The 27071-nt window shown below is 38.5% G+C and overlaps 1 protein-coding gene across 1 annotated transcript in view; it reads right to left on the bottom strand.

Annotated features, from left to right (window-relative positions):
- MATN2 (matrilin 2) overlaps positions 1 to 27071 on the bottom strand; it is a 68571-nt gene that overhangs the window by 41063 nt on the left and 437 nt on the right. Inside the window, exons 2-4 of the mRNA XM_057366250.1 lie at positions 18175 to 18336; positions 5148 to 5717; positions 1083 to 1205 (exon numbers count right to left, since the gene is read on the bottom strand). Of these exons, the coding sequence (XP_057222233.1) occupies positions 1083 to 1205; positions 5148 to 5717; positions 18175 to 18301 (820 nt within the window). The 5' untranslated portion in view covers positions 18302 to 18336. The remainder of the gene's footprint in view (positions 1 to 1082; positions 1206 to 5147; positions 5718 to 18174; positions 18337 to 27071) is intronic.

Raw genomic sequence — 27071 nt, 5'->3', positions numbered from 1 at the left:
ACAGCTCTAAGCAAGAGAGACTAAGAATCAACTAATCTCAAGATATCTGATATCTTTATGGCACTCTCCTGAGACACAGAACATCAAACACAGGGATAGGATTTGAGCCTGCAGTCTTCACCTTAGTTCTAAATTATCATTTGTAAGAGGTACATCCTATGCTGTCTCAATGACTGTCTCCCACAGCTTCTCGAAAAGACATTTTTCAAAATTTTTCTTCTGGCTAAAATCAGTTTAGCAACTTTAATTTGAACCCATGCACTTTCATTTGATTCCATGCACGTCTGTGTGATAAAAAAMCTGAATTTTTAGCAAGTACATTTTCCACAAGTAGTTAAGATAGTGTTACATAATCTCTTTAAAATAAGGTGGATACAGAAATAAATTTGGCATATCTCTCTAATGTAATTTGCTGTTAATTACTAGGAAGACAAGGTAAAATGGATTAATGAAACACCGATCATAAAGATCAAAATTAAAGTGAAATAAAGTTTGTTGTTATAACTTAATTAGCCAACTACTCAAAACTGAAAAAAGTCAACACTTTTAAAGAGAGGAATAAGAGCATAAGCAAGACTTTTGAAACCATTCTGTGGAAGGTTGCAAACACTTATATTTGCAGCAGCAGTTAGGAAGAGCTTTTCAGAATGTCAAGTTATTTCACAGTTTTCTAATATGGGGTTTATTGCACCTTTCTGTACCATTTAGTACTATTGCTAGCTAGACAACTTAGTACGGTATCTAAATTCACTTMATTTGGAACGATAATGTTATTTATTTTGTTGTTGTTTCATCATTGAACTTATTATACCAATAAAATTCAAATGCAGTTTTATACAGTTACAGTGTACCTCTGCAGAGCTATGTATAAAATTTAGCTTGATCTACTTTAGAAARTACATCTATTATATGTATAAATTATAAAAACTTCACTCACACAAAGCAAGAAAAAGAATTACAACTTCACCTCTCTAGGCACTTTCTGAAGATTATCATTACCTTATGTACTGAGCTTAGTTCTTTATGAGCCCAACAGTTAAGCACTTTTTGGGAGTAGGAAAGAGAAAAGAAAGATAACATACTGCTGCAAGTCTTCTGGTCAGCATTCAGAATATATCCTTGTTTACATCTGCACAGGTAGGAGCCAGGGGTGTTTATGCAGAAGTGATCACAGTGRTGCTCAACTATACTGCACATATGAGGCACTGAAAGAAAAAAAAGTAAAACAATACTAACTGCTGGTCTTAATTACCTGTAGTCACAACTGAAAAAAACTGGTGTAGAAAATTTTATTGAAGTAACSTAGAAATTTCAAATTAAGTGCTGTTAGTAAAGATAAAAATGAAAGCTTAAGAAAATAACAATAAACAAGAGAGTATCTGAAAAAACCAATTATTTGGTGGTCCTACGAAGACAATGAAACAAATGTGTCATATTCAAATTTAGAAAGTAAGTGGAATTTAACTGTAAGCTGATTTAGAGGATATTCAATTTCTTGCATGAAGAAAATTACCACACAGTACCCAACAATAAAGAAGAATGTCTATAAAACAACATAATGAAGAGACTATTTTGCTTGCTTAGTTATTAATATTGAGGAACATACAAATAAAAAAAGATGGCATTGAGGATGTGTATCTCCAAGATTCATCAAGCAGGAGCTGAGCTAAGCTACACTCCAGATTGTAAGTCTGAGTCTATTTTTGTTCTTTTTGTGTTTTATGCATCTAATAGATAGTATTAAAATGCAGCAGATTGAGACAATAAAAAAGAAAAAGAATGGAGACTCATTCAGTCAAATTAATTGTTGAACTATTTTTCTCCAGATCAGCATTTGGATATTCAGAAATCATGATATTTTCTTTCCACTGGAGCAATGCTTGTATGCAATCTCTACAATATATGGGTGAATTGCTTCTCAGAGAATATTGTGTGACAAATGATCTATTTTGCTCAATAGCAATTAGGGATTGATGTGCTCCTTAATGTGATAGGTTGACAAAGCTCGAAATTTATGGAATGTATATTAACAGTAATCTCCTAGAAGCCACAACAGAAAGCCTGCTAAATAACTTAATGTGGTAGGTGTGGTACWTGTGGAATAAAGCCACTTTTGATTTTAAAACATATACTATGTATCTGCTCTTTGGAATGGTTACAAGAGTTAAGTATTTATTGCTGACACACAAACCACCACAATTCCCAAATCTCTTGATCAGCTTCTTGGATTTCATAAATTTCTGCCATAATAAAACTTCTCAAGTACTTTTATTTATGTGAATACAACTTCTTGTCTTTTCATCTYTCTGTCATTCTGAAAATGAAAGCATTCAATGACAGGATTCCCCATAAGTCCCTTCTGAGAATCAACCCATTGTTACTGTTTGTCACCAATCTTCCCACATACTGCACATGTGTTGTGTACATGTACCTAAGTGTTTCTGTTGCATCCATTTCAAAGCAGTGATACTCTGGTTATCAGTACAAYTTCTGCAGTGGAGTCTGAGTCTGCTCTCTGAATGATTTCTGCAACCTCATCTGTTGCAAAAGGAGTTTGGTGGTCATTAGGCAGGGACTGAAGTAATAGAAAGGGTGATCTCATACTTAAGGAACTTGAACATGAACTCTGTTGTGAATTAGATTTTATCTCTATATCACAGAGTCTCTACTTGATATTGGGAAAAACAATAATATCAGTATCTTCAAGGAAAGATCAGCCTTCACACTGTATCTGTTCAGATAGAGACACCTGAATCTGGATTTGCAAGAATGCAAGTGATGGCTGTACAGCTGTGAATCACATATTAGTCCAAAAACATTAAATGTCCCAGACAATCACACCAGGAATTGCACTGAGTCAAATACTTCAAGTTAGTGGGTGGTTTTGATAAACTTAACCCTGTTTCTCTGCCTCCATTCCTCCAATACAGAATAGGGACAACACCATTGTCTACAGAAATATAATGCCTGCGCAATCACAAGTTCATTTGCCCCTGATTGCTCCAGCCCAAATTCTGCCTTTCTCACAATTCTTCAAATCTCCATCTCCTTTCCTGGATTTCTGTCCCCTTTTCTATTCACACTTTTCTGAGTTTTTAACTCTTTTCTTATTCCTCATGCCTCTGATCCCTACGGATACTCTTTGCTTCTGGTTTACCTTGTTGACTAGTAATAAAAAGAGGCCCTTGCTTCAACTGCTGTTTCTGACATCCCCAAACCTTTAGCAGCCAGGGACAGCAAGCGTAGGGAACCTCTGACTTAACAGAATGGAACATATTCAGTTAATGTGGATTCTTCGGAGAATACAGGTCCTAGCTACCTAGTAGTCTTCACCATCCAGTAGTAAATAGTGATTAACTTAACTTACTTTTTATTTTCCCCACAGACATAAGGGTGATTCAAACACAAAGACAGCTTGACAGGTGCCAAGGTCTTTTCCCACAGCATGAAGCCTAGCAGGCTGTACTCCAGACTTGACCAGCGGARTGCCTTCAAYGACTTTAGCAAAGGTGTCCAGATRTTCCACTCAGCTACAATGATACTGYCTCTGGGTCAACAGCTGGGAGGATTTAAACTAACCACATTTCCTGGGAGCAATGTAGGTGCTCTAGCAAGCAGAGGATATGATTATTCTCTCGAAATTCAGCAAGCTGAATGCTGCTTCACAGTCGAGAGCCAGTAAGATGTTCAGGATCCTATCTGCAATTTAGTTAGTACCTTATGTTGAAATCTATATGAATCTAACAGCTTAAACTCTCTGTTGAATCTGGGTTTTTAAACATGTCTTAGGATCTCACTTTGAATTCCCAGCACAGCAAATACTGTGGAGGCACTCTCTGGGAGCAGGAGGCAACCACTACCCTTGTCCCCTCTATACTCTTTCTTCATCTGCAGTGAGGGGATAGCTTTACTGAGGAACATGTGTTTGATTTAAAATGAGCTAAAAARCTCTAATAAATTTATTGGACACTTTCCCAGTCAGAAAAAAAAACAAACAAGTAAATGGTATTTGTACTGGATTTGTCTCTAAAACACAGTTTAAAAAATCAGCATTCACAGTTCATTCCATTTAAACTATCAATCCATGATTAGTTTACTCTTTCTTAGTTTTGAAATATATCCTACTACACCAGCTAATAGTACAGCAAGGACAAAATAGGAAAAAATCCATTATGTGATGAATGTCTGTGTTGGTGTTTTATGCTGAGGCAGTTCAGCTGTTCTTTGAAACAATTTGGGAAAAGATCAAGTAAGGAAAATTCTCCAGACTATGCTTACAACAAGCTTCAGTTTTTTTTCTGGCAAAAGCATCCTTAGAGATGAGTGAGCATTTAATCTTACCATGGATTCTTTTTCTGGGCTCTACTGAAAATGCATCAGCTTAACATCAAATTTGTATGAAGTACTTCCATATTTATCACAGGAATAAATAAAAAAAAGTCTACTAAGTATACAAATGAAAATAAAATTAATTACCAATGCCATGATATTTGCAAAAGGCAATTCCTTATTAGGGAATTACAGATGGAAGTGATATCTCTGTTGAACATTAATATCTATAACAATATTTACTTTATTCTATGAATGAATAGTATCACTGTAATGGCTTTTATTAATGTTCTGTATTTAAATTAGATGGAATATAAACATCACTATATCTGTGTTTCATTTCCAGTCACAAGGCATGTATAGAAATGATTGTTTGCAGAGAATTASTATGTAAGCTTTGGAAGAGGAATCCATAGACTCTGAAGAATATTTAAATAACCAAAAGATGGTTGAGCAGTTTAAAGTTTCACTACTAAGGGAGATCACATTTAAAAAGAATAGATGAAACAACTTATCTAACATTCAAATAGCAGAAACTGTAAATTTATTGCTATTATGCAATAAATAGGAAAACCGTATGTGTATGCCTAACTGCTTATGACACAAGGTATTAGATCCCATTTTATGGCTCTTAATATTAGCCTGAGTTTTCYCCACATGTGTGACTGCTGTTCTGGATGTTGTCTGGCTAGTCTCCCTTCAATACATATACTCTAACAGATAAGGTTTCATGTAAAAAGAAAAGGTTTAATTATAATGCATATTTTTTTCTGTTTTACTTTCATTTATGTATTCAAATCTATAGATAAAAATCTTACCACAAAGTTTAGTCTGGAAGGCAGAGGTCAGTGTTTCAATCTGACTGAAATTAGCAACCAGAAACACATGTTCTTCATGAGGTTCACTCCCAATGGACTTCAGAGTGTTCATATCTACTCTTCCCACTCCAATGGCAAAAATTAGGATTCCTGAGTTACGTGCTTTAGCAGCAATCTCTGCCACAGGATCCTGAGGTCTCCCATCTGTCACTATCATGATGATTCKGGGCACATTGTGCCTCAGAGGTCGMGCCCCTTCTGTCTCTGAAAACGCGATGTTCACTGCGTACTGCAGAGCCAGCCCGGTCATGGTGCCAGTGGCMAGGTGCATCATCCTCTTCACCGCCCGTTCGATTTCCTGCTTCCGCCTGAAGGTCTTCAGCGAGAACTCCTGCTTGACGGTGCTGCCGTACTGAATCAGACCCACGCGCGTGGCATCAGGGCTGATGTCCAGGAACTGCAAGATGGTCAAAATGAACTCCTTCACTTTTTCAAAGTCATAATGGCGCACACTGCGAGAGCTGTCAATGATGAAAACAAGGTCCAGACGTTTGTTGTTGCAAGTGTTTTCTAAAAGGAAAATGCAAACAAAAATACTTTACAAGAATTTCAAAATGTGCATAGGTTCAGGTTTACTRTCTAAACAAACACTCTGATAAGTGCTGTGAAAATTCAGGAAAATAGGAGACCAGAACTAAGACTACTTGGGCAATATAAATTTGTTCTCCAGTAAATAACAAAAGCTGCCTGTTACCTGACCATTAAACGTACTTTTTTGCGTGCATATGTGAGATCAGTGCCCAGAATGGTTAATGGCAGTGGAACAGCGAGATAGAATCAAAGAATCAGAGAATAGCTTGGGTTGGAAGAGACATGATGATCAGGCAGTTCAACCCCMCTGCCATGAGCAGGGACATCTCCCATTAGACCAGGTTGCTCAAAGCCCCATCCAACCTGGCCTTAAACACTGCCAAGGATGGGACACCCATGTCTGGGTCAACCTGTTCGAGTATCTCACAGTAAAGAACTTCTTCCCTATATCTAATCCAAACCTGGCCTCATTACCTGTTGTCCCACCGCTATGTGCCCCTGTCAAATGACACTCTTCAGATACTTGTTCATTACCCTGTTGCGTCATTGTGAGAATTCGACCTCGTTCTCCACACAGAGTGGAAGTCCTCTCTGAATTACATAGTAAACTATTTAAGTGGGCTGCACAGTGATGCTTTTTGTGGCAGTGCTTGAGAATTTAGAAATCTAATACTGTGACAAGTCAGGGTGGTATCAGTCTTTCATCAGAAACAGGGAAAACAGAACACAAAGAAATACAGGTCAAAAGCATCTGTTAATTGCATTGACGGATAAGAGACATGAAGGGACTGATTTTCCAARGAAGTTGGCAGTAAGCAGCACTTTGCATGTATAAAGTGCAATTCTCAATGACGTCAACTGCAGCTGTGAGTGCTCAGCAGCTCTGCAAACGAAATGCCATGATTTCAAACATGTCATTAATAGCCATCTGGGGAAAGTTTCATTATTGGACTARCTCAGCATCATAGAGAAATTCCACGGCTGCATCAGAGAGAAAATCCTGTTGTCTACAGTGGCACTCCATTTGGCCAAAAAAACACTTAACACTCCATGAAATCCATGCCAGCCAGTCTTTTTTTTTGCAAGAGCCATTGAAGCCGAAATATTACAGAGTATGTCTGTATCTGACAATTGCACAGATGGGCACGCCAAGCTATCATGGATAACAGYAGAAGTGAAGGCTGCCTGCCTTCTAGGCACCCTACAAGCTTTCTGGGACCCCGGGTATGTCCTCTAGCTTCTGTTCAGCATCCTTTTCTGAAAGAATATGAGAAATATGAGACATATGTATGAGTTGCATGATGGGAATGGATAGAGACTGACCATTCACAGGAAGCCAGCCCATGGCAGCCCTGAGGCAAGCCTGTGAGGTGAGCGGTCAAACTTGCCACAGAAGAGAGCATATGGAAAAAGATTAAAAGGACTTCAATGGGATGATGATGAATAGAAATCAACAGAGGTTTAACATGTATATTAAAGACTCCTCCAAATCAGGAAATCCCTGAGTCACAAAAGCATGGTTGTTCAGGGAAAAGCTGCAGGTGGCATTTTCTTATCCTTAAACTATTCCACATGCATCTACTTTTGACCTCTGTCAGACAGAACACAGTTAGATCTATGCCTCCAATCATTGTGTCTGCTCATCTTCTCAAATTTCTGTGACTATGAATAAACCTGTGAGGTAGTTAGTTGTGTTTACCTGTCTGACTTGAAAAATTAAAGATGGCAAGAATGCTCATTAGACTTCAGCAACATCCTCATTTTACTAAGCTGAGACACCCCTAATCAGCAGTTTCCCTTACTGCCGAACCAAATTCAATTCCCAGTGCACTTCATCCATCTCTGTGCGGTGCATGAGGCAAATGMTTGGTGGAAAAGTAGTGATTGACTGTATAATCAAAGGTCATGTCATACTGTACAAGTACAAGTGGGCCAATCAAAGACTCAATTGGAAAAACATCTCTCTGTAGACGGCCTTTGAACAATTCACTTGTGACTGCTGACGAATGCTCATCGTGCACTTCTGCCAAGGCAGAGGGTGAGAAAGATGCCTGTTTTCACTCGTTAACTCAGAAGCCTCTTTCACAGATTACCAAGAACTCTTGTTGGCATAGAATAAAAATGCTCTTTASTGACAATAAAAATGACTGCMTGGATTTATTCATGTGCARTCTACAGTGCAGCTTTATTCATAARCRTAGGAATATGCTCGGGTTGCTTATTCTTTCAAAATCAGAGCAGGTTGAATGTAAGCCAAGCTGAGCAGAAACAAAATTCCAACTCTAATGGGATACAGATATCCTRACACAACTATTTTCCATCTTACTATCCTAATTATAGTTCTCCATATATATAAAGTATTATGAATTTTACTAATATAACATGAATCATTCCAGCAATAGAAAGACAATGCTGGGTTATGATTTGTGGGAGCAGAGCAAGAGAAAAAGAGGATAATTACTGAAAAAAAGGCTAAGAACATGTGTATATAGAAGGGGAAGGACAGACAAGGGAGAAGGGTAAAATTATTGCTATTTTATTTCCCTTAAAACATTTCAGCATGGACTCACTAAAGGTAACTCATGCTTGACCAGCCTGATTGCCTTCTATGATGAAAGAACTGCCTGGATGGATAAGGGGAGAGCAGTGGATGTTGTCTACCTTGACTTCAGCAAGGCTTTCAATGCTGTCTCACAACATCCTCACAGGCAAACTCACGAAGTGGTGGGTGGACAGAGAGGTGAATTGAGAACCGACTGTACAGAAGATCCCAGAGGGTTGTAATCAGTGGCACAGGGTCTGGTTGGGGGCCTGTCACTGGTGGTGCCACCCAAGGTTCAACAYTGTGCTGAATTACTTTAGAAAAATCTATTAATCTGGATGAAATACAGTGTATTTCAAAACTACTTTGACCAGCAAAGTGCTATCTACAGAAACACCAAACATTTCCAAAATTATTTGGAATTAATTAATTAAATTGTCTTCTGATTTGGTRTAAATTCTTAAAAATGCTGGATTTATTAAAGTTGATTTCACTTAGATGGGCTCAATGAAAAACAAAATGTAACTTTTACAGTTAAAAAATCCAGCTTGGTGGTATTTTGAGGAGTGGCAATCAGTAATGACTAAAAGATCTAAACACTCAACCCCTCAGATAAATTTTCAGCTTTTCAGCAGTTACATKCTTCTCCATTTGCTCTGTAAACTATAATCTCTTCCTCTGACCAGCTCTCATTTTAAATAGTGAACTTTCTCACAACTTTGGCAAACATCTTCATACCCAAAAGTAATTCCCCTCCACTCTTATGAAAATTGACATACTCGTTGAAAAGAGCTACTCATCCATAAACCTACTTCTAAGTCAGCAGAGGTCTCGTATTGCCAACACAAAAAAACACAAAAAAACCCTCCATGTGAGTTGCATTATCCAAAGGGGAAGCCAGGAGAGGCAAGACAAAGGCAGAAGGAAGGATCAAGTCAGGAGTAAATATGTTCTTCTCTACTCAATATCCACTTTGTAAATGAGAGTTATTGTGATGCCACCTTTGGAAAACTAACAATACARGGAAATTTCAGTTCTACTGGGAAGAATCCAGCTGGGATCCATTTACTGAGAGATATATAAAACAAAGCTTAAAAGAATACTGGGCATCTTCATTTCCTCTAAAGCTGAAAATTCCATTAAATCTTTATTCGATTAAATTTTCTCTCATGACTGCAGGTTTCCTTCTATTCCTTTGTCAAAGCAAATTATGCTCAGGCCTGAATCCTGTTTTGGCTTTGACAAAGCTCACACRGCTTTGATTCTGCTCACCCACCCAGGGTCTATGTCTGAGAGTATGTTTCTACCCTCTCAGCTTATTTTYCACTAATGCTAAATTCCCTTAAGACAGCTAAAGCAGCACTAGAGAGCTTTCTTGGATGTTGGAATTGACTCAAGGCTATTAAATCATTAGAACAGTTCCTGATACTGTTGTCTGAGGAAAATTCACATTTTCTGAAGCAATCCTCAGGCATGATATGGGAAGCAGCACGAGGCAGGGATCCAACCTGTGTGGATGGAACTGGTCTGTGAGCTCAGGGTATTCCATAACACAGAAGCAGACCACGTTGTACCACTGGTCTCAGTGCCAGAGAGCAGTCTAAGGCACCAGCTAAGCTCAGAGGACAGCTGGCCTGAATCCACAGTGTTTTACTCACCTTCTTGCTAAAAGAGTGGCTGTATGCAAGAGGCCYGCTGGGAATAGTTTGTGTAGGGATTATTCCCTGTATCTTCTGAACCATATGTGGTGATTGCTAGTCACTGCGGGCCAGAGACAGCTCCAGCCATTTAACAGCAACAACAACGGTGGAGTTCCAATGCTCAGGAATGTTCCCAGCACTGTTTMATTTCCTCAAACATTTCCATCTGGGGATATTCACACACATTCAAAGGACACAAGTTTTAGATGGTGCTTTTTTAAAAGTTTTTACAAGTTGGCTCTCTTAAAAAAACTGCTGGTTTAAAAATGAGATAGTTGTTTTCTGGTTTTGTCCTACATCTTTTTGATTCCTTAATACTTTTCCTTTTTTTTTTAATCTGGATAATACTTACTTGGTTATATAGGTCTTTATTCTAATAGATGAGAATGGATAAATGTTAAAGGCTAGCTATTGTTGTGTGCAAAGCAAAAGGCTGTTAGCTCAATTTGGTAAACATTTGGTAAAACAGCAAAGTTTAGACATTGAAAAAGTAATTTATAACCAGTAAATATTAGGTCCAAGAAAATGTTTGTTATAGAATACAACAATTTAAGGAAAAAGGATTAAATGAGTTAAGACAAAATGAGATCGTAGAAAGATTATTGCCTGAGCAGACTTTTAATGGTGATTTTAATATTTTGTATTTCTTAGCTCACTCCCCAGTAATGCATATACAAAAATTCCATGTTCCGTGACACTGCCAGCAGTAATGCTATTTTTAGATTTTATCTTTGAGTAACAGAACAAGTCTTCACTCAAAATTAAATAAAAGGGGAGAAAACTATTCTCCCAGTCAGCACATTTTACAACTTCTTCCTAAAYGTATCTTCTTTCTTTGCCATTTTATCTTTTCCTCTAGCCCTCAATATTAATTGCTTGTCTTCATTCCTTATAAATCTCTGTATAACTCCTACCGAATTTGTTTCAAGATGTATRAACTTGCTGGGTGGCAAATATGTTTTTCTTGAGGTCCAGAATTCTGGTTTTCCCTGGCTAAATATCCAGCCAGAAAGATCGTGTTTGACAGGTCCTCAGATATTTCCAAAGGATTTCTTAGTTCATCAAGAAGGTCTACTCTTCTTGTCATACAATCATACAAGTAAAGAATTTCCAATTCATTCATAAACATACCAAGTGCAAAATGCTTCAGGAAACACGTTTTGTGWTTGTTGTGAAGAAAAAATGAAGAAGAGCGGTAACTCCAAGCACTTCTTGTCTCTACTGAGACATTTTGAGCAAGTTAACTTTACTTCTTTTGGGTTTTTTCTCACTTGAATTCAAAGGACAAAGTATGGTATGGTACATTTCAGATATAAACATACCTAAGTCCCGAAGTAAACATTAGAAACTGCTCAATACCCCTTTCCTAGCACACACACGTGCTGCACTTGGTTCTGCAGGTGACGCCACCTCTTTCCAGCTTTGGGACAGGCCCTGGATCCAAGACCTGCCCCCGTTCTCTCTGGCCCCATCCTTGCTCTGAATCTTTCCCCAGACACACAGGCCTATGGCCCTAACCCAAACATTCATTATGAGTTTGGCAGCTCACCCATTTTTCCTTACAAATTTCTTCATCTGGGAACTATCTCTAAATGGAACACAGTCTCCAGACATTTCTTTATTGCCTCTGACAAAATCTTTTCTGAACTTCCAAAAYTTCTGGGAGAACTGTACAGCAGGAGGCTCTTGTCCAGAGATTTCCATTTCCTTCAACATGCAAATGCTTCATTATTAGTCACTGCAGGAGGGTTTATTACTTTGTTCTCATTTCACCTCACTATCTCTATTCCTTCCCTGTCATGTTTTTCAAAATAACAAGGTCATTATTAAGTCTCTCTAAATCCAGAGTCCCAGAACTGACCCCTAGTCTTTCCCCCTTTCTTCATCAACACTGGAGCTGTCTCTGGCATGAAGCCAAAGTGTGGTGTAGGGATAGCCTCAAGTTTCTTTGTCCTTTCTGCATATTTCAGGTGCTCTGAGATGGAAACTGTTGGGTTTCCTGACAGGTCAACCTGTTTTCATGGTGAGGAGGACMAGAGAGCAGACTGTTTTCCTTACAGGCACTGGAACACCTGGACAGAGGGATAAAGWATCCTGATATCCCCACGCACATGGCAGCATCAACATCTACCCACCACTTCCTGACAGAAACAAATGTTATGTACTCTCAGCTAAGGATAACTTATACTCCTGAGAGATGAGGAATTCATTTTCTGAGCCATGATGGAGAAACGCGTGGTACACGCAGTTAGTGCTACTTTGTTTCCAGTTGTCACAGGCAGCCTCCAAGCACTTACTCTCCCTGTGACTGCCTTTTCTGGCACTCACCTGTAAAACATCTAATCACAACCAACATGAAAAAGGTGATTGTATGGGAGAAGGTGCTCTTTGTATCTTTCTTCTGGAAGATCTGAGACTGCTATCTTGCCTGAGCTACTTGGGGKGCTGTTGGAAGGACACAGAAATTATTAGAGAAGGAACAGATACAGAAAGCAAACAATTGTTAGCAGCAGTACAGAAAATTCAGAGAAAAAATGTGACCTCACTGCATTTGTGGTGTCCTGCTTTCAGGACATTAGTTTAACATTTTAAAAACTCTATCCATACTTTTTTTAAAGTTGCCCATGTCTTTGTTTACAGGGAAAGCTGTTAGCAACCTCACCATTACTCATTGATCAGCTGACCTGAAACCACATATTTCTATCCATTGGTAATGGTCTTTTCCAGAACTAATTCAGAAACTACATGATGGGATAGTGCTGAATACCATTTCATCCTGTCTCTCAAAACATTGGGGACATTGTGCCCACTGGCAAACCAGTAGTTCTTCCACTTCATCAGTACTTAAATAAGAAGATGGTGTCTTCAAGGCACCAAAACAATTTAAAGGTATGTTGTCTTCAGCCACAATAGAGTCTGATTACCCACTTACACCTATAAAATGAGATGTCCCTTAAGTCATGCAAATGCWGTTTCCATGATTTTCAAGTTAATTTTGCACCTATGTGCTTTCTTAATTAAGAAACTAAATTGCTTACAATGAAGTCAAAACCAGCACACTGCTGAACATCAGTATTCTTTCATTTGGCCTGTTTTTTCTTCAAGATATAATACACAGAGGAGGCTTTGAGCTCCTTGGGCATATACACATAACAACAGTTTTTTTACTCAGAGTAATTTTCCTCACTGAATTATTGTCAAGGCAAACTATTTTTCAAACAGAAATGGTATTTCACAGTAATTTGTGGGGGTTGTAACAAACAAATTCAGAAACACAAAGATCATTTGACGTTTAGTTCATGATTCAGTTTTTTCTGTAACAGTAGCTATTCTTTTACCCTGTGGAAAAATTACAAGTTACCTTTAAAAAAAAAAGGAAAAAAGAAAAGGAAAAAGGAGAAAAAAAGAACAAAAAAGGAGGGGAGAATTAAAATAGTACAAAAATATAACAAAGAAAGAAGGGAGGAAGGAGGAAAAAGAGAAGAGGCTTTGTTAGAGGAAATACACATTAAAGAAATAAAATACAATTTCTTGTGATGCTGGAAATTGAATTATATTCCATATAATCTTAATTACAGAAATACCTCATAGGTGGTTTAGAAGTAAGTGCAGTTTTGATACATGAAAAATAATGAATACTAAATGCAAGAGCTGGCAAGCATAATGTTGTCCTTTGGTTACAAATTGCTAGCACAGACCAAAATCCAAACTTTCTGATCTCCAAGATAACTGGCTGCAGATGAGCACACTCAGATTAAGACATAAATCCCTGAGGTTTGTCATGGTCCCAGCAAATCCTCATGGCTCATTAGCTGGGGCTGTTTAAGGGATAACAGCTGCTGCAGGGAACAACTGGTTGGACAGGGATAGGATTGCTTATCAGATCTCTCCYTCTCAGACTCTAGGACCTCTGTTAGGAGCTGGGGAGGCACAGCCTCAGCACAAACCAGGCTACCAAGCCTCAAAGCCACAGACAAAGGGTGTCCTACTGTGCATAAACCCCAGAAATGTGAAAAAGCAACTACTGTGGGGGAGAGGCCAACAGCTGACAGATTAAGATGAAAGTTGAAGTTTTGAGAGGCGGCATAAAGTTCATGGGTGACCTCTTAGCTACTGGAACAAGCACTACTGGGAAGCAAAACACACCACTGTTAATATTCCTTGAGGCRCAAAGATTGCACTACCTACCTACACATCTCTGAAGGAAGAAACAGGTGATTTTGCAGACTGTAAAATGATTTGTTTGCTCTGTCTAAATATAGAATATTTCTATTTATATGGCAACTTCATGATTTGGCATCCTTACAAAAGTTTGGTTAGGCTTGTGCATTTTTCATTCAAAAAATGAAATTTGCATTACCAAGTATGTCTAATACATAATGTAGTTACTGTGACATAATTCTGACTTCAATTGCAATACAGACTTGAGTCACGATGATTCTGCTTTCTGACAAGATTATGTCTGAGSACATATAACTTGGCAGGGTGGCATTTATGTGAAGAAATAACATATACACACAGACACTGAGGCTGTGAATGAGTTTCTTACAGCAGAAAGCAACCCCCACTGGCTCAACAGTCCACATTATCAAAATGTAGAGATCTCTGGCCAGCTCTTACTGTATAAATATACAACAAATTAAACTAAAATTAAACAGGAATCTTCTCTGAACTCCACAGAAGCATCATGGGTTGGACCCACTTTTGTCACATATTTTCCCTTCTGATTTACTGCTAAAGTAGCTCAGAATATTTAACCTGATAATGTCTTAAGCCCTATAGTTACATAAACTCAAGTTTAAGAACTTGAATGTAAGAATGTTTTGATTAATTTAACTGACTGTAGTAAGCAATTCAGAAATTTAGTGAGTGTTCCATGTAGTTCATATTACTCCCTTCATATTATTAGTGGAATCATACATATACAACCAAGAGAGAAATCATTGTATCTTTTGTTACAAAATATAATTTATCACAAACAGGGGCATTTGCATTTTGCAACAGCTTCTATTGAACAGGAGCCAAGTACATTTCCTTCTTGGCCTTCTTTCCCCTGTATTTTAATTTTGTACAGTATCACTTAATTTTTTGTAGTTTCTTCTGCTGTCATGTAATATCTAAAAGAATGCCCCCTAAATTAGCTTTTCGCCTTACATAGTTATTTTAAAAATCATGTAGGTGCATGTTTTATATTCTTAAGGAAGAGAAAGAATGTTACTGCTTAGAATAGCATTCTACAGCTTTCCCTGTATTCACTACAGCTTTCATCCATTCATTTCACATCTTTCCAAAGAAGTATGCCTGTGTGAAATGAAATACATGCCCAGTTTACAAGAACAGAGTTAGTGTATCTAATATGCTGCAAGAAAGATTTAAGAAAATGTTAAAAATTAATGAATTTGGCACAATTTACAAGTTTTAAATACTTGGAAGTCTAACTCAGTGTTTAATAAAAGAATAATCTGCAAAGCAGTTTGGCTTTTGCRGGCCACATAGAGAGAGTTCCAAAAACTATTTTTGATAGATCCTTGAACAAAATATTTCAGCTCTTTAACAGAAATTATTAGCTATAGCTATAACCATTTTAAACAGCAATAAGCAATGCAAAGACCTGTCAAATTAAAACAACACACATTGAGATTTAGTTGAAAAATTGCGGAATAAGAAAAACATTTGTCTTTTCACACACAGCTCATTCCTTCGGATGACTTTGTTAAAATATATAGGGAATTAGACCTAACAAGACTATTAAGAAAACTATGAAGTATTAGTGCACAGCTGATGAAAAATTAAATCCTCTTAAAGCTGGAKCCAAAGTACTCTTCTCTTTACAGGGACAATCCCACAGGATTTTTTATCCATTTTGTTTTACTTATTTCACTTGTCAGTTTCCTAGAGTAATGACTTTTACATCTGTACATAGACAATATTGCTATTTTACCAGTAAACAGTTATCCCAGCAGTATGCTTCTGTTATAAAAATGGTGAAATGCAGAAAAAAGGAATAAAATTATTTTAATATTACTATACTTACATAGCAAAAATCTTCATTTTAGTACTGAGAAAGAARCTTCCATCAAAAAAAATCCAACCCCCAAACTTAACTTTTATTACTTTTCCAGGTACCTGTTGGKTCTTTGCAGCTATTTTGCTCCCTTTGCCTGCCAAGCAAGTCTTTACACAAGAGCAGCAAGTGTCATCACCATTACTACTTAAAATATACATATTATATGAATATGACAACTTCTAACCACTCTTAAATTTCAGAGTAATTTTATTAAGTCTATTGAGATCATGTTTTGGCCCTGTTCTTTCTCCTGCCATTTAAGGAACACTCAACTTTCCAGCACAGTGGCATTTTACACATTCTGTTCTTTACAGAGAGGCATGTTATTACCATGCCACTGTTTCTATACATTGCTGAATCTGAACTAGGTGCCCTAATTTCTTGAAATAGAATGCAAGGCTCCAGAGTCTGACTCCAAACTGCCACGTACTTTTATGGGCTGGATTAGAGAATATTCCAAGCTTTTTGCATCATTTAATGTCTTGAAAAGGTTCCTTTAGTCAGAACTGGTTGCTGCACATGCCAAACCGAGTAGTGATCCAAAAGTTTCTAAATGCAGGGACCAGAAATCTCTTGACTTTTGAAAGAAGAAATAATTTAATCTACACACTTTGATTTATACTGAGTGCTAATCCCTTTCATATATTTCCCACAATTTAAATTTGAAAAAGAGGCTATAAAAGGAATTTTAAAAAATCAGAGGGAAAATGGTGAGCTGAGAAATTTAGTTTCATCTCATAACACCTTACCTTTCTACTAATTTTCTAGACAGACAGGTAGTTTATTTCTCAGAGCAATAAGCTCACTTAGGGTATTTGCTAGGAACCCTAAAATATTCAGGAAGAGTTGCTATATACACTTTAGAATTTAGATTTTAGAAACTTGTTAAGTAAGGTGTGAATGTGTGTACTTCTCTTTGTTGTTCTAGATGCATACTTTTTTTGTGAATAAGATCTCCAGAGCTGTTCTTTACAGCCTTCAGTGGCAGAACCCCAAGTGTTTCAAAACGGCATCTATTAGTTTTGGGGAAGATGAACAAGAAATGGAAACCTATTGTTCTTTGTTTTAAATTTGTCCTACAGGAATTGAAAACCAATGCTTTTAAATTACAGGTTGTAAATGGTACTTTACGGAATTTTACATTATTGAAAGGATTACATTTTGTTTAGAGAAGAGTTTCACTGGTAAGACTTGAYGCTCTCCCATGTTCTGACGTCCTTTCTTCTTCTTCCTTCCCAATACATCTTCTGCAGGACATTTCACATTCATCATGTTCATTTGATTGACCTTTATAGAGAGGCAGCCCACTTACCATCTCCCAGGGGCTGGAGAGAGGTATCTGATTAGATCTACTATTGATCTGAATCATTGATCCCTAAGATGGGTTATGTCCAAACCCCATCCATGCTGTGTTTTCATAATCTGACAATTACTTAAAAAAAATAGCAAAAGACTCTTAGATTCTAAGTTACAAACTCTTAGGAGATGAAAAGGTTGACTGCTTGATGATGCACAGGTGATGACCAACAAGAGAGAGATGAGCCTTATGTTTTAAAATATGGCAGCCCACAAACTGAAACTGATACACCCTGTCCTCAGATTTTTGGTAAAAGAGGAAAAAATGAGCTCATTATGAAAAAAAAAGCTACTCATTATAAATAAATCTGACAAAATGAAAGGATTAGCATCAAGTAATGTAATGACATGCTTCATTTCAATAGCCACAGATTTCCATTCAATCATCTTCTGCACATTACACATAAAGACAGCTAAAACTTTCTGGCATAGTAAAAGGCACATTTGACAAAACCTCCATGGATCAGCATGTATTTTCTCTAAACACTGAAAATAAAATTGTTTCTTTTTTTTCAAGCTAACAGTCCTGTTGCAAATATTTATTTCATACCACTTACATAAAGTAAACCTAAGTACCACAAAAGTAAACACCTTCTTTCAACAGCTGCTACCTGGTCAATAAACTTTATCACATTCCTGCTAACAAATGAAAATCTCTTTCTTATTATAAACTAATTCAGYCGAGGTTTGGCCAGTGGCTTATGCCTTTTTTGATTTGCATTTAAGATAGCTTTTGGTAGTGGTGTTTAGGGTATTCTGTCTGTAACTTACCTAGTAGAGATTGTGTGTTAACATCCCTTCTTCGGGTGAAATGTCTTCCAGGGAGATCTTTTGCCATGACAGTGGAGAGCAGAGTGTGTGCAAATAGCAGAAAGCAGCATGCCATCATTTTCTTCATCTTCAGCAAACAGAGGGACACGCCAAGATGTAAAACTGCAATAGAGGAGAGAAGGAGATAAGCTCTTTGATTACATAAAAAGATGCACTTCAACCACAGCAGTCACCCAGCAGCACAGCTTCTCTTCCATCACAAATGTGCAGACACACTGGCATGGAAAAACACCTTTAACTCCAAGCAATAAGGTCTACATAAAAACACTGCAGTTGGCAGTCCCTGTTTAGGATTTGTAAGCACTGTTAGTTGAAGTTGATAGTTAACATCGACAACCATTCATAGTAATCCAGCCTTTTAAAAGCAAGAAAACGAAATATGTTTCACTCAACCCATCAGCACAAACAGGTTTCAGGAGGACACAAGCATATTTTTGTTATTCCACTCAGCACTCCTTTGCATTTTTTTTTCAGAAGTTTAATGGTTCTTGTAGTCTAAGGGATTCTTGCTTCAGAAAATCTTGGAGAATTAAAATAGAAAGAAGAAAATATATTTCAGAAACAGCAACTATAAATGTGAACTGGTGACAACTCATGCTTCCTTTTCAGAAGACAGTCCATGGTTGCTAACATGATGATAACAGTGCAGGATGAATCYTTCAAGGAGTTTGCCATAGGTCATGAAGAACAGAAGAACAAATCAAATTGATAGGCAAAATTCCTACATTAAGATTCCTGATTAGGAGCTTGTTCATGCAYCATGAAAAGCCATGGTTCACTCTGCCACAAACAGAAAGCAAATACTAACATGCTAGAGACTCATTTTCTGGCTATGTTCCCCATTGATGGCTTCCTCAGAAGGAGATTCCTTCCACCCTCCCCTAAAACTTTATTGTTGTGGTTGAGCATCCCACAAGAGCTCTCAAGACTCCACTCAGTCTTGGAGTGGGTGACACAATGAAACTTAGTAAAGAGCTCCCCTAGGTGTGCAAGAGATGGATGAAACTACCCACTAAATAAACAAAATAAAACTACCAACAAAGCACTCTTCTAACTGAAACTGAGTGGAACTTCTTAAGTAGTGTAAATTTTAACAGTAATTCTTGCTGAAGTAACTCAGATGCTGAAAATAATTTTAACAGGGCCCTAAACCTGATAAGCAGATATGCAACATAAGGCAACTAAATGCTTCAGTTCTGAAAGATAACTTATTTTCTTTCCCACCATGAGTTATTCACTGGCAGAAAGGAAAATTCTGAATTAATATTTTCTCTCTAACAAAGATATTTTGTTACACATTAATGTATTTTTTTCTCACTATCAATCTATTTTTCCTTCTGTGTATCCCATTTAGCAGCCTCAAATGCAAACACAGTGTTCTGGTGTATGTGCCAAAATTAGTTTTTGCACTCAAAATGCCCAGCCTTGTTTCAATGTTCAATATTATCCAGTAACAGGTAATACATGATTAAATGACATTYGAATTAGGAAAGAGATGTAAATAGGTGGTGGTTATAAAAATGGGCACAAAAAAAATTGGGGCATCTGGATGGTATTGTTGGTAGAGTTTTCCTAGGGTTTTAGTCAGAAACAGATGAACACTGGAAACAGCACACACCACTGGAAATGGGACTGAGTTTCGCTGGAGGAAACTATAACATCTGGAGATTGCCAGTCCCAGGTGGTCTCTTCACTCCTCGGAACATCCACAGGGCTGTGCCGGGGTCTCCTCCCGCTCAGCACACCACACAAATGGACCTCAAGGATACATGCCAGTTGTAACACCGACAGTTTGGAAACACAGAAGCCATGCTCTCAGGGCTAATGAGAGTAGAGAAATATCCTCCTTGCTAGGCTGCTACAGGAACTAGGCATGAACAGAATGYTCAAGAGAGCTTTTGGGCTCTTACCAAGTTATCAGACACCTGACTGATCCCTCCTTTCTATCCACCCTAAACAGTTGTGGAGATGGCACTAAACTCTAAGAAAAGCCAGTTTAGCTGTGCCTGATGGCAGGTTAAAGGAGGACCAAGGACAATGTGGCAGAGCCTTCAGAACACATTGCTAAATRACCTAGCAACAAACAGCATGATGCCAAAGGAAATGGTGATAAAGCAGTGTCTCAGAACAGTCCCACTCCAAACCAAACCCTCTTTCTGATACTTAACATATTTTATATCTTTGTAGCAAGTTTTGATTTTTGGTCACAGTTTCAAATTCACTACACCCACAGCTGACCAYAAGCAACTCCAGAAATAAGAAAAAAATGAAGTGTTTGTTGGCTGTGATTTTAAGTCTTTGAGTTGTTAGGAAAATGTTTACATAGCATGCAAATATTATATGATTTATATTATATGAGCTGACCATATAAATTGAAATGCCTCCATAATCATTCATTAGCTGTCATTGAATTCCAAAATACACAAAAGAACTAAATTTTCATTTTAGTGTAATTTTTACCAGTCCCTTTGAAAAGGTGAAAAGAACCAATGAATAACATATTGTTCAATAGTATATCTTTCTGATTCAGAAACCTTAGATCCTCAGATCTCAGCACCTCTACCAATCTGTTAATCAGAGATCCATCAAAAAAGATGCAACTCTTGCTAAAAAAACCTACWATGAACACACTCCTACCTTACAGTGTTTTAAAATACAGTTTCAAAAGAAAGCGATACTTAAAAGAGAAGCGCTTTAGTTGCCCCCTATTAAAAACAAATAAAAGAAATCTAAAAAAATCTAAGTAAAATTGCATCCACTTTCAGTGAGGAGAAAAAATACCAAAAAACCCCAAACCCAAATTCTCAAAGGCCAAGGCTGTGTATGTGATGGTCTACACTGATGCTACTGATCCAAGCCTGCTGTCACCCTTTCATCCCCACTGAAAGTTTCTGTGCTGCTTTCCTGAGGTGATGACAGCCTGGAGTTGTGCTCTTTGCTCCAGTTCCAGGTACATATTTGTGTCCACTGCTGCTTGCATTTTTACATGACCAGTTTGTATGGTGGCTGCATGGCTGCTCCACATACAGTCCTCCCATGGCTCTCTGTTTGTCTTCTGGGACTTCTGCAAGGTCTCCTGTCATCACTCTAGAAGCTGGATGGTGTTTACTGCACCACATTTGGTATTTAACACCTCATTTCCCCAGCAGGCTAAGCCTTGCTTCTGCCACAGCCCTCTGAATAATCCCATTGTTGGTTAACCCTTGCTCTACCAGCCGAAAACACATTCCCAAAGAACCAAACTTACAAAACTGTATTTTTGTGGTTACCTGGATAATATATTTTGGGTGCTTTGATTGCAGCTGTCAGCTCTATACCATTGGGAACCAACTCTCCTGGGCAGACCCAAGACCAAGTCATGGCAAGAAAACATCCTGAACAGCTCAAAAGAAAAAACAGCAAGAGGATATGTGGCTCTACCATAGGGTTCTACGAGGTTGAACACCAGACTGACCAGCCTCCCCTGTTCCTCTCCTCTACCTAAGGGGAGAGGAAGATGAGCAGGGTTTTCACAGCAGCCTTGGAGCACTCAGTACAGCACAGTGCTGTGCTGGACACGTGAAGAAGCTGCTARCAGACAAGAGACAACTGCTGCTCCCAGAGGTGCAATCTGGTGAGGGCTGCTTGCAATATYTGCAGCTGCCTAGAAGAAGTCTGAATAAAAGAMAAGATTCTCCTAGAACATGGTAAGYAAATAGACAGGCTGTCTGTTCTTTCCAGGCTTCCCTTGCTCTCTAACTATGTGCTAGTCAGGAGCTGAGTATTTCCATGGTGTTTTCTTATCAATTCTTGCCTAACTATATACCCATGCATCAGAATAATTTTTTTGATGCACTGTTATGGATTTTCATTAATTACAGTGTAGGCATGTTGAAAAATAAAATTTATATTTCATCTTTAAAAYACCTATTTCCWTTGTTGGACAGCAGTGAAACAACAYAAGCCTGTGTCTATGCTTACAAGTATCTTTCCATGGAAGTCTCCTCATAAGGGATTGATGGCTCTTTTGGACAGAGACACTACTGAGTATTCAGTGTCAGTGGTGAAAAATCAGTGACCTTCTTTACTGCATGGAGCAGGTTATTAATATTTGTCCTCTTCACTGTGATAACTCTTAAATAAAATCAAGTGAAAAGAGATGCTCTGTGACTTATGCAGAAGTCAGWGTCCTTCCATCTCTTACCCCACTTCAGGAAAACCTCTTTTATAGAAAATCAGGAAACTACTCCACTGGCCTGGAAGATCACCTTTTTTTCATCCAAGTGCCTTAAAAATGTACCTGTCTTTGCTGAACAGATCATGCTGAAATAGATTGGACAGCTAGGGTAGTAACATGTTTCAGCTCATGCCTTCTACTCCTTTGTGTGGTCTCCCTCCTTGTCCYGCAGTATAAGTTTCCTTCCAAGTCTAAATCAGAAACATGAACTCCACAAACCCCTATCTCTCCACCTTCTGCAGCTACCACCAAAACAGGCACAATGCACAGCAGGGAAATTCTCAGCAGTTATGTGGAACATCAAAACCTGCAAATAGCATCCCCTCTCTTGAACCCTGTGCAATTTCTCATCATAGATGGGAGGGAAAGGGAAGACAAAAAAGCACCAGMGGCAGCAGTTACTAGCACTACAGAAGTTGCCTTCAGCTTTTCTTATTTCATAGTTAAAAGAGACAGCCATTAACTTTCATTAAGCTGGTGGCAGACCTAAATTTAGTGGGTTTAAGTTATAAAGAACATAAGAGCAGAGAAGAGAAACCATTCTSAAGTTCTTTCAGCACTCCTTATTATCTACCCATTTTTAAGATAACAGGAAACTGATCAAATCAAAAGCAAGCAATCTATGTATGTCAATGAATTTGGAGTCTGTGTCCCCAAATCAGCAAGCACAGTGAGTTACTTGGAAAAAGAAAGGTCTTATTACATGAAAGCCACAAAATACCTCCTTCTCAATTCAATCATCTCAGAAATCAAAAAAAGAAAAAAGAACAGCAGGCACTGTAAAACCCTTTTAACTATCAGTTACAATATGTTCCAAAGTACTTCACTACCCACAAGCCAGTACAGCCACTACTACTAATGAGTTCACTACTCATTAAAATCACTCTGTGTGGTATGAGCATCAGGACACAGAGCATTAGTAATTTCCTCTGTCTTTCTGGACCAGCTGCTGACACAGGCGTTTTCCAGTTCTGAAAAACAGATGCCCCACAGAGTCCAGCATCATAAAACATCTATCCCTAGCCAAGCAGACATTGTGTGAGGGCAGGCAGCCACAACTGGGAGAATGATATTTAGGCACATCAGCAAGAAGCACCATCTTGCCTTCATCGYTCCAAAGGTGCACTCTACTGTCATCCTGTTCCAAGTGATGGARTGGATTTTCTGGGACTCCTTGCTGCATAAGGGGGACTTCACTAGGCTTAGCAGCACAGGACAGGTAGACCTATTCTAAATCATAGCTGTCCTCTGCCTTTCACCAGTAGAGTTAAATCACCAAGAAGAAATGAGGTTGCAGGTGCTGTAAGTCTGTAAATTCCTCACATGCTGCTCAACCCTGGTGCTAAGGTCACATGAGCACGCGAAGCTATCCACAACTGCACCATGTCCTGCAAAACAGCGCAGTAGTCACTTGTTAACACATTCTTTAGCTCCTTTTAAGAAGCCAACTTTGGCCATTCATGCTGTCARTAGTACCAGATAAATCTGGGAAACTCATTATCTGAAAGTCAATTAGTAATTCTGTGTATTCTGAGACAGCCAACACAAACACAAACAGCTTTCACAGTAGCACAGCAAGCCACCACAATAACAAAAATAACTGTTGACTTGGCAACATCRGTCTTCTACTAATCTGAAATAATGAGTATCCAAACAAAATGAGTAACCTGAATCTGCAGTGGATTTAGGACCAGAAGTTGTGTACTCCAGTGCAAGAAGATTGGGACAAATGGGTCTATGAWGCTTCATGACCACACATTGTCACACAGTATCTGCAGAAGGGCATGATACTAGCACAAGACAGCAAATTGTCCAGACATGTCTGCATAATGAGGGGACAGGGTGATAACCTCAGAGTCACAAAGTCTTACACATTTGTTTCCTGTGCTTCCACACAGTCCTGTTCATCCAGCACAYATCCCTACATTGTCAACTAAAAGGATATTCCAGTGCTATCTGTACTGAGAGATTCCCCAGCCTTGCACAGCAATTGAGCTGCAGCTGAAACTCCACCAGTACCCATTTATTACAGCTGTTGCTACAAAATCCTAGAGAAACTGTAACTTGGACTAATAACATCAAATGTGAAAGGAGACTAAATTAACTTGGATTTTGAAACAGTACAGGGAAGACCCAAAATTCATAACAAAGCAGTTCCTGAAGGGGAGGTGACAGACATTTGGTAGTCAGCCAAATATTTCCATGAACCCAACACTGATACCCATGATACCCATGTGGAGAGCACAGCTGAAGGTGCTACAGGATACAAGAGGAAAAACCACATTCTGGAAGCTGTCCAAAGCGCGCTGGGGATGGGGAAAGGACAACTTGCCTATCCATGCACTCATGAATTGACGGGCATAGACAGTGAAGCATATCAGAAAGAGCAGAGATCAGCATTCAATTTTATTGCCAGGTCTAAATATCATGGTAGGACTTTTACACAACAGACTCTGTTATCAAAAGGGTTTAGAGTACATATACTACATATACTGTTTAATTTTCTACAGCTCTAATGAAATGAAGAAGAYTAAAGGATCTGTCACTTAATTTTAAGTCACCCATCTAAATGACATATACACTTTTGATATCACTGTTGTAAAATGACTAACTACTAAAYMATATAATCATGGAATKATTTAGGTSAGAATGGACCTCTGTAAGCTATCAGGTCCRACCCCTGCTCAGAGGTGAAGGCAATGACCATTTCAGTAACTTCAGAAATTCACCACATAAAAGTTAGTGGTGGTGCTATAGAACAGTACACCCATAGTATGGTTTATTCTGCATAGTTTCCAGTGGTCGGACAGCAAGCTCTAGCARTGGGAATTCTTATTTTATGACAGCATTAATCTCCATGCTATGATTTTCTTCAGTTGCCTCTTGGACAATAGACCTTTTCATTATCTTGTTCTTGGGAGGAAGAYTCATTTGTACTTTCTGATACTGAATCTCATCTAGACATCAGAGTTTCCACAACGTTCCCAAAAGAGCAGCACGGGAAAACTGAGAAAATTCACTTTAACCATGCAGAGTAGGTATTTAAATAAAAGCATATATTAAATGATACATGATACACATGTGGGCTGCTTAGTTTTGTCTCTGAAGTAGTCACAAATGCTAGCAGACTGTTAACTGCAAACAGAAGGGTTGGGGAAAAAAGGATACAATAGCTCTGAAAYTTATTTGCAAAATCACATTGACCCCAGTACCAGAACTGGTGCAAACCAATAATTTGGGAGTTAAACCCACTCCATTCCAAATAYTCTTTGTTCATAATGAAAATACTAACAATGGCACATTGTATAAGAAGAGCTTGTTAATGATACCCACATTATAATTAAATAGTGCTTACTGGTTTATTCTCCTATGGAGATGCTTTGWAAATCATGGGAGAGTATTTAGATCTGATTAGCCTTTCCCAAGTTTGCCTGGACTGACTAAAACATCTTTTACCACTACAGCTGGGTCCCTGAGTCCCAGCTCATAAGCAGCAGATGTGCATTCCCTTGTTTGTGATAAATCCCAGTGAAATCCATGGAGACACTCATGTAAAGTAATTAGGTGTGAATGTTGAGTGCAGGATTAAGGATCTTACCTGCAGCTTTGTGTAACTGAGTCCTGCATTTTCTGAAGATACAAAATAAATGAAATCTAATTTTATGAATATCACAGTGAAATACAGTACAAAAGTTTAAAAAAATCTCATGCTTAAAGCTGAGACATCTACATGAAAAYGTAATACACCAAAATTATTTTGTAGATTTTGCAGAATTTAATGGAAAAGCCATATGTGTRTTTTATTAAGCCCTTGATTTACGAAGACTTTTTGATAGGATACCATTTGCTAATTTCTTCTAAAGTAGTCAGCTGTCTGACAGAAGCACAGCTATAATGTGTAACACAACCTTTTCAGACATCAGTAAGGATATTCTTCCTTTGTTCCACAAGCAAACCCAAAGAAGTATTATATAAATCAGCAGTTTGCGATCTTCTCTCTCAGTCTGAGTATAGACACTGACATTGGACATTATAGACATTACTATTCTACAGTTTAGCAAAGATAGAGGCCGGTTTGACACAGAAAGAACTGTCTTCTGAAACAGGAATACGTGGTCATTAAAGATGCCACGGTAATTTTTGTCAGATTAATGAGCGCCATCTCCATTGGATTTCCAGGATAAGTGTATTACATTTAGCGAACCGCCCCTGACTCCTTCCAGGAGTCAGCAAAGCAGCAAATGCAGCGCTCTCAGGAGCCCGGACTGCTGCCTGTGGGGCTGTACCCTGGCACGGCGAGAAGCCGCAGCCTGCCCAGCTGCAAGCCTGCAAAGACACCTGCAGGCTACACTCTAATAGGTGTTTCTAGGCAAAGTTCAGCTCCCATTCTACGCTGATCTTACAGCATAGTGAGAGTTTTTCCTTACAGCAGAAAGACTGTTRAATGAGTTACTGCGGCATGCACGGGGAAGAGGGTAGATGAAGAGTTTGCTCAGACCCACGCAGTCCAAAGGAAAGGGAAACCTTTCTCCTGCGCGCTGCACCACGAGCAGCAAATAGCTCCAGCGGGACCCAGCAAGGGAACACGCAACCCAGCCCCAGACGCCGCCGCGGCCCCTCG

The sequence above is a fragment of the Malurus melanocephalus genome, unplaced genomic scaffold, assembly GCF_030028575.1.
Source record: "Malurus melanocephalus ecotype Western Australia unplaced genomic scaffold, MMel_1.1 scaffold_62, whole genome shotgun sequence".
NCBI classification, from domain to species: domain Eukaryota; kingdom Metazoa; phylum Chordata; class Aves; order Passeriformes; family Maluridae; genus Malurus; species Malurus melanocephalus.
Note: the sequence above shows the minus strand (reverse complement) of the source record. Positions and strands in the feature narration are given on the sequence as shown.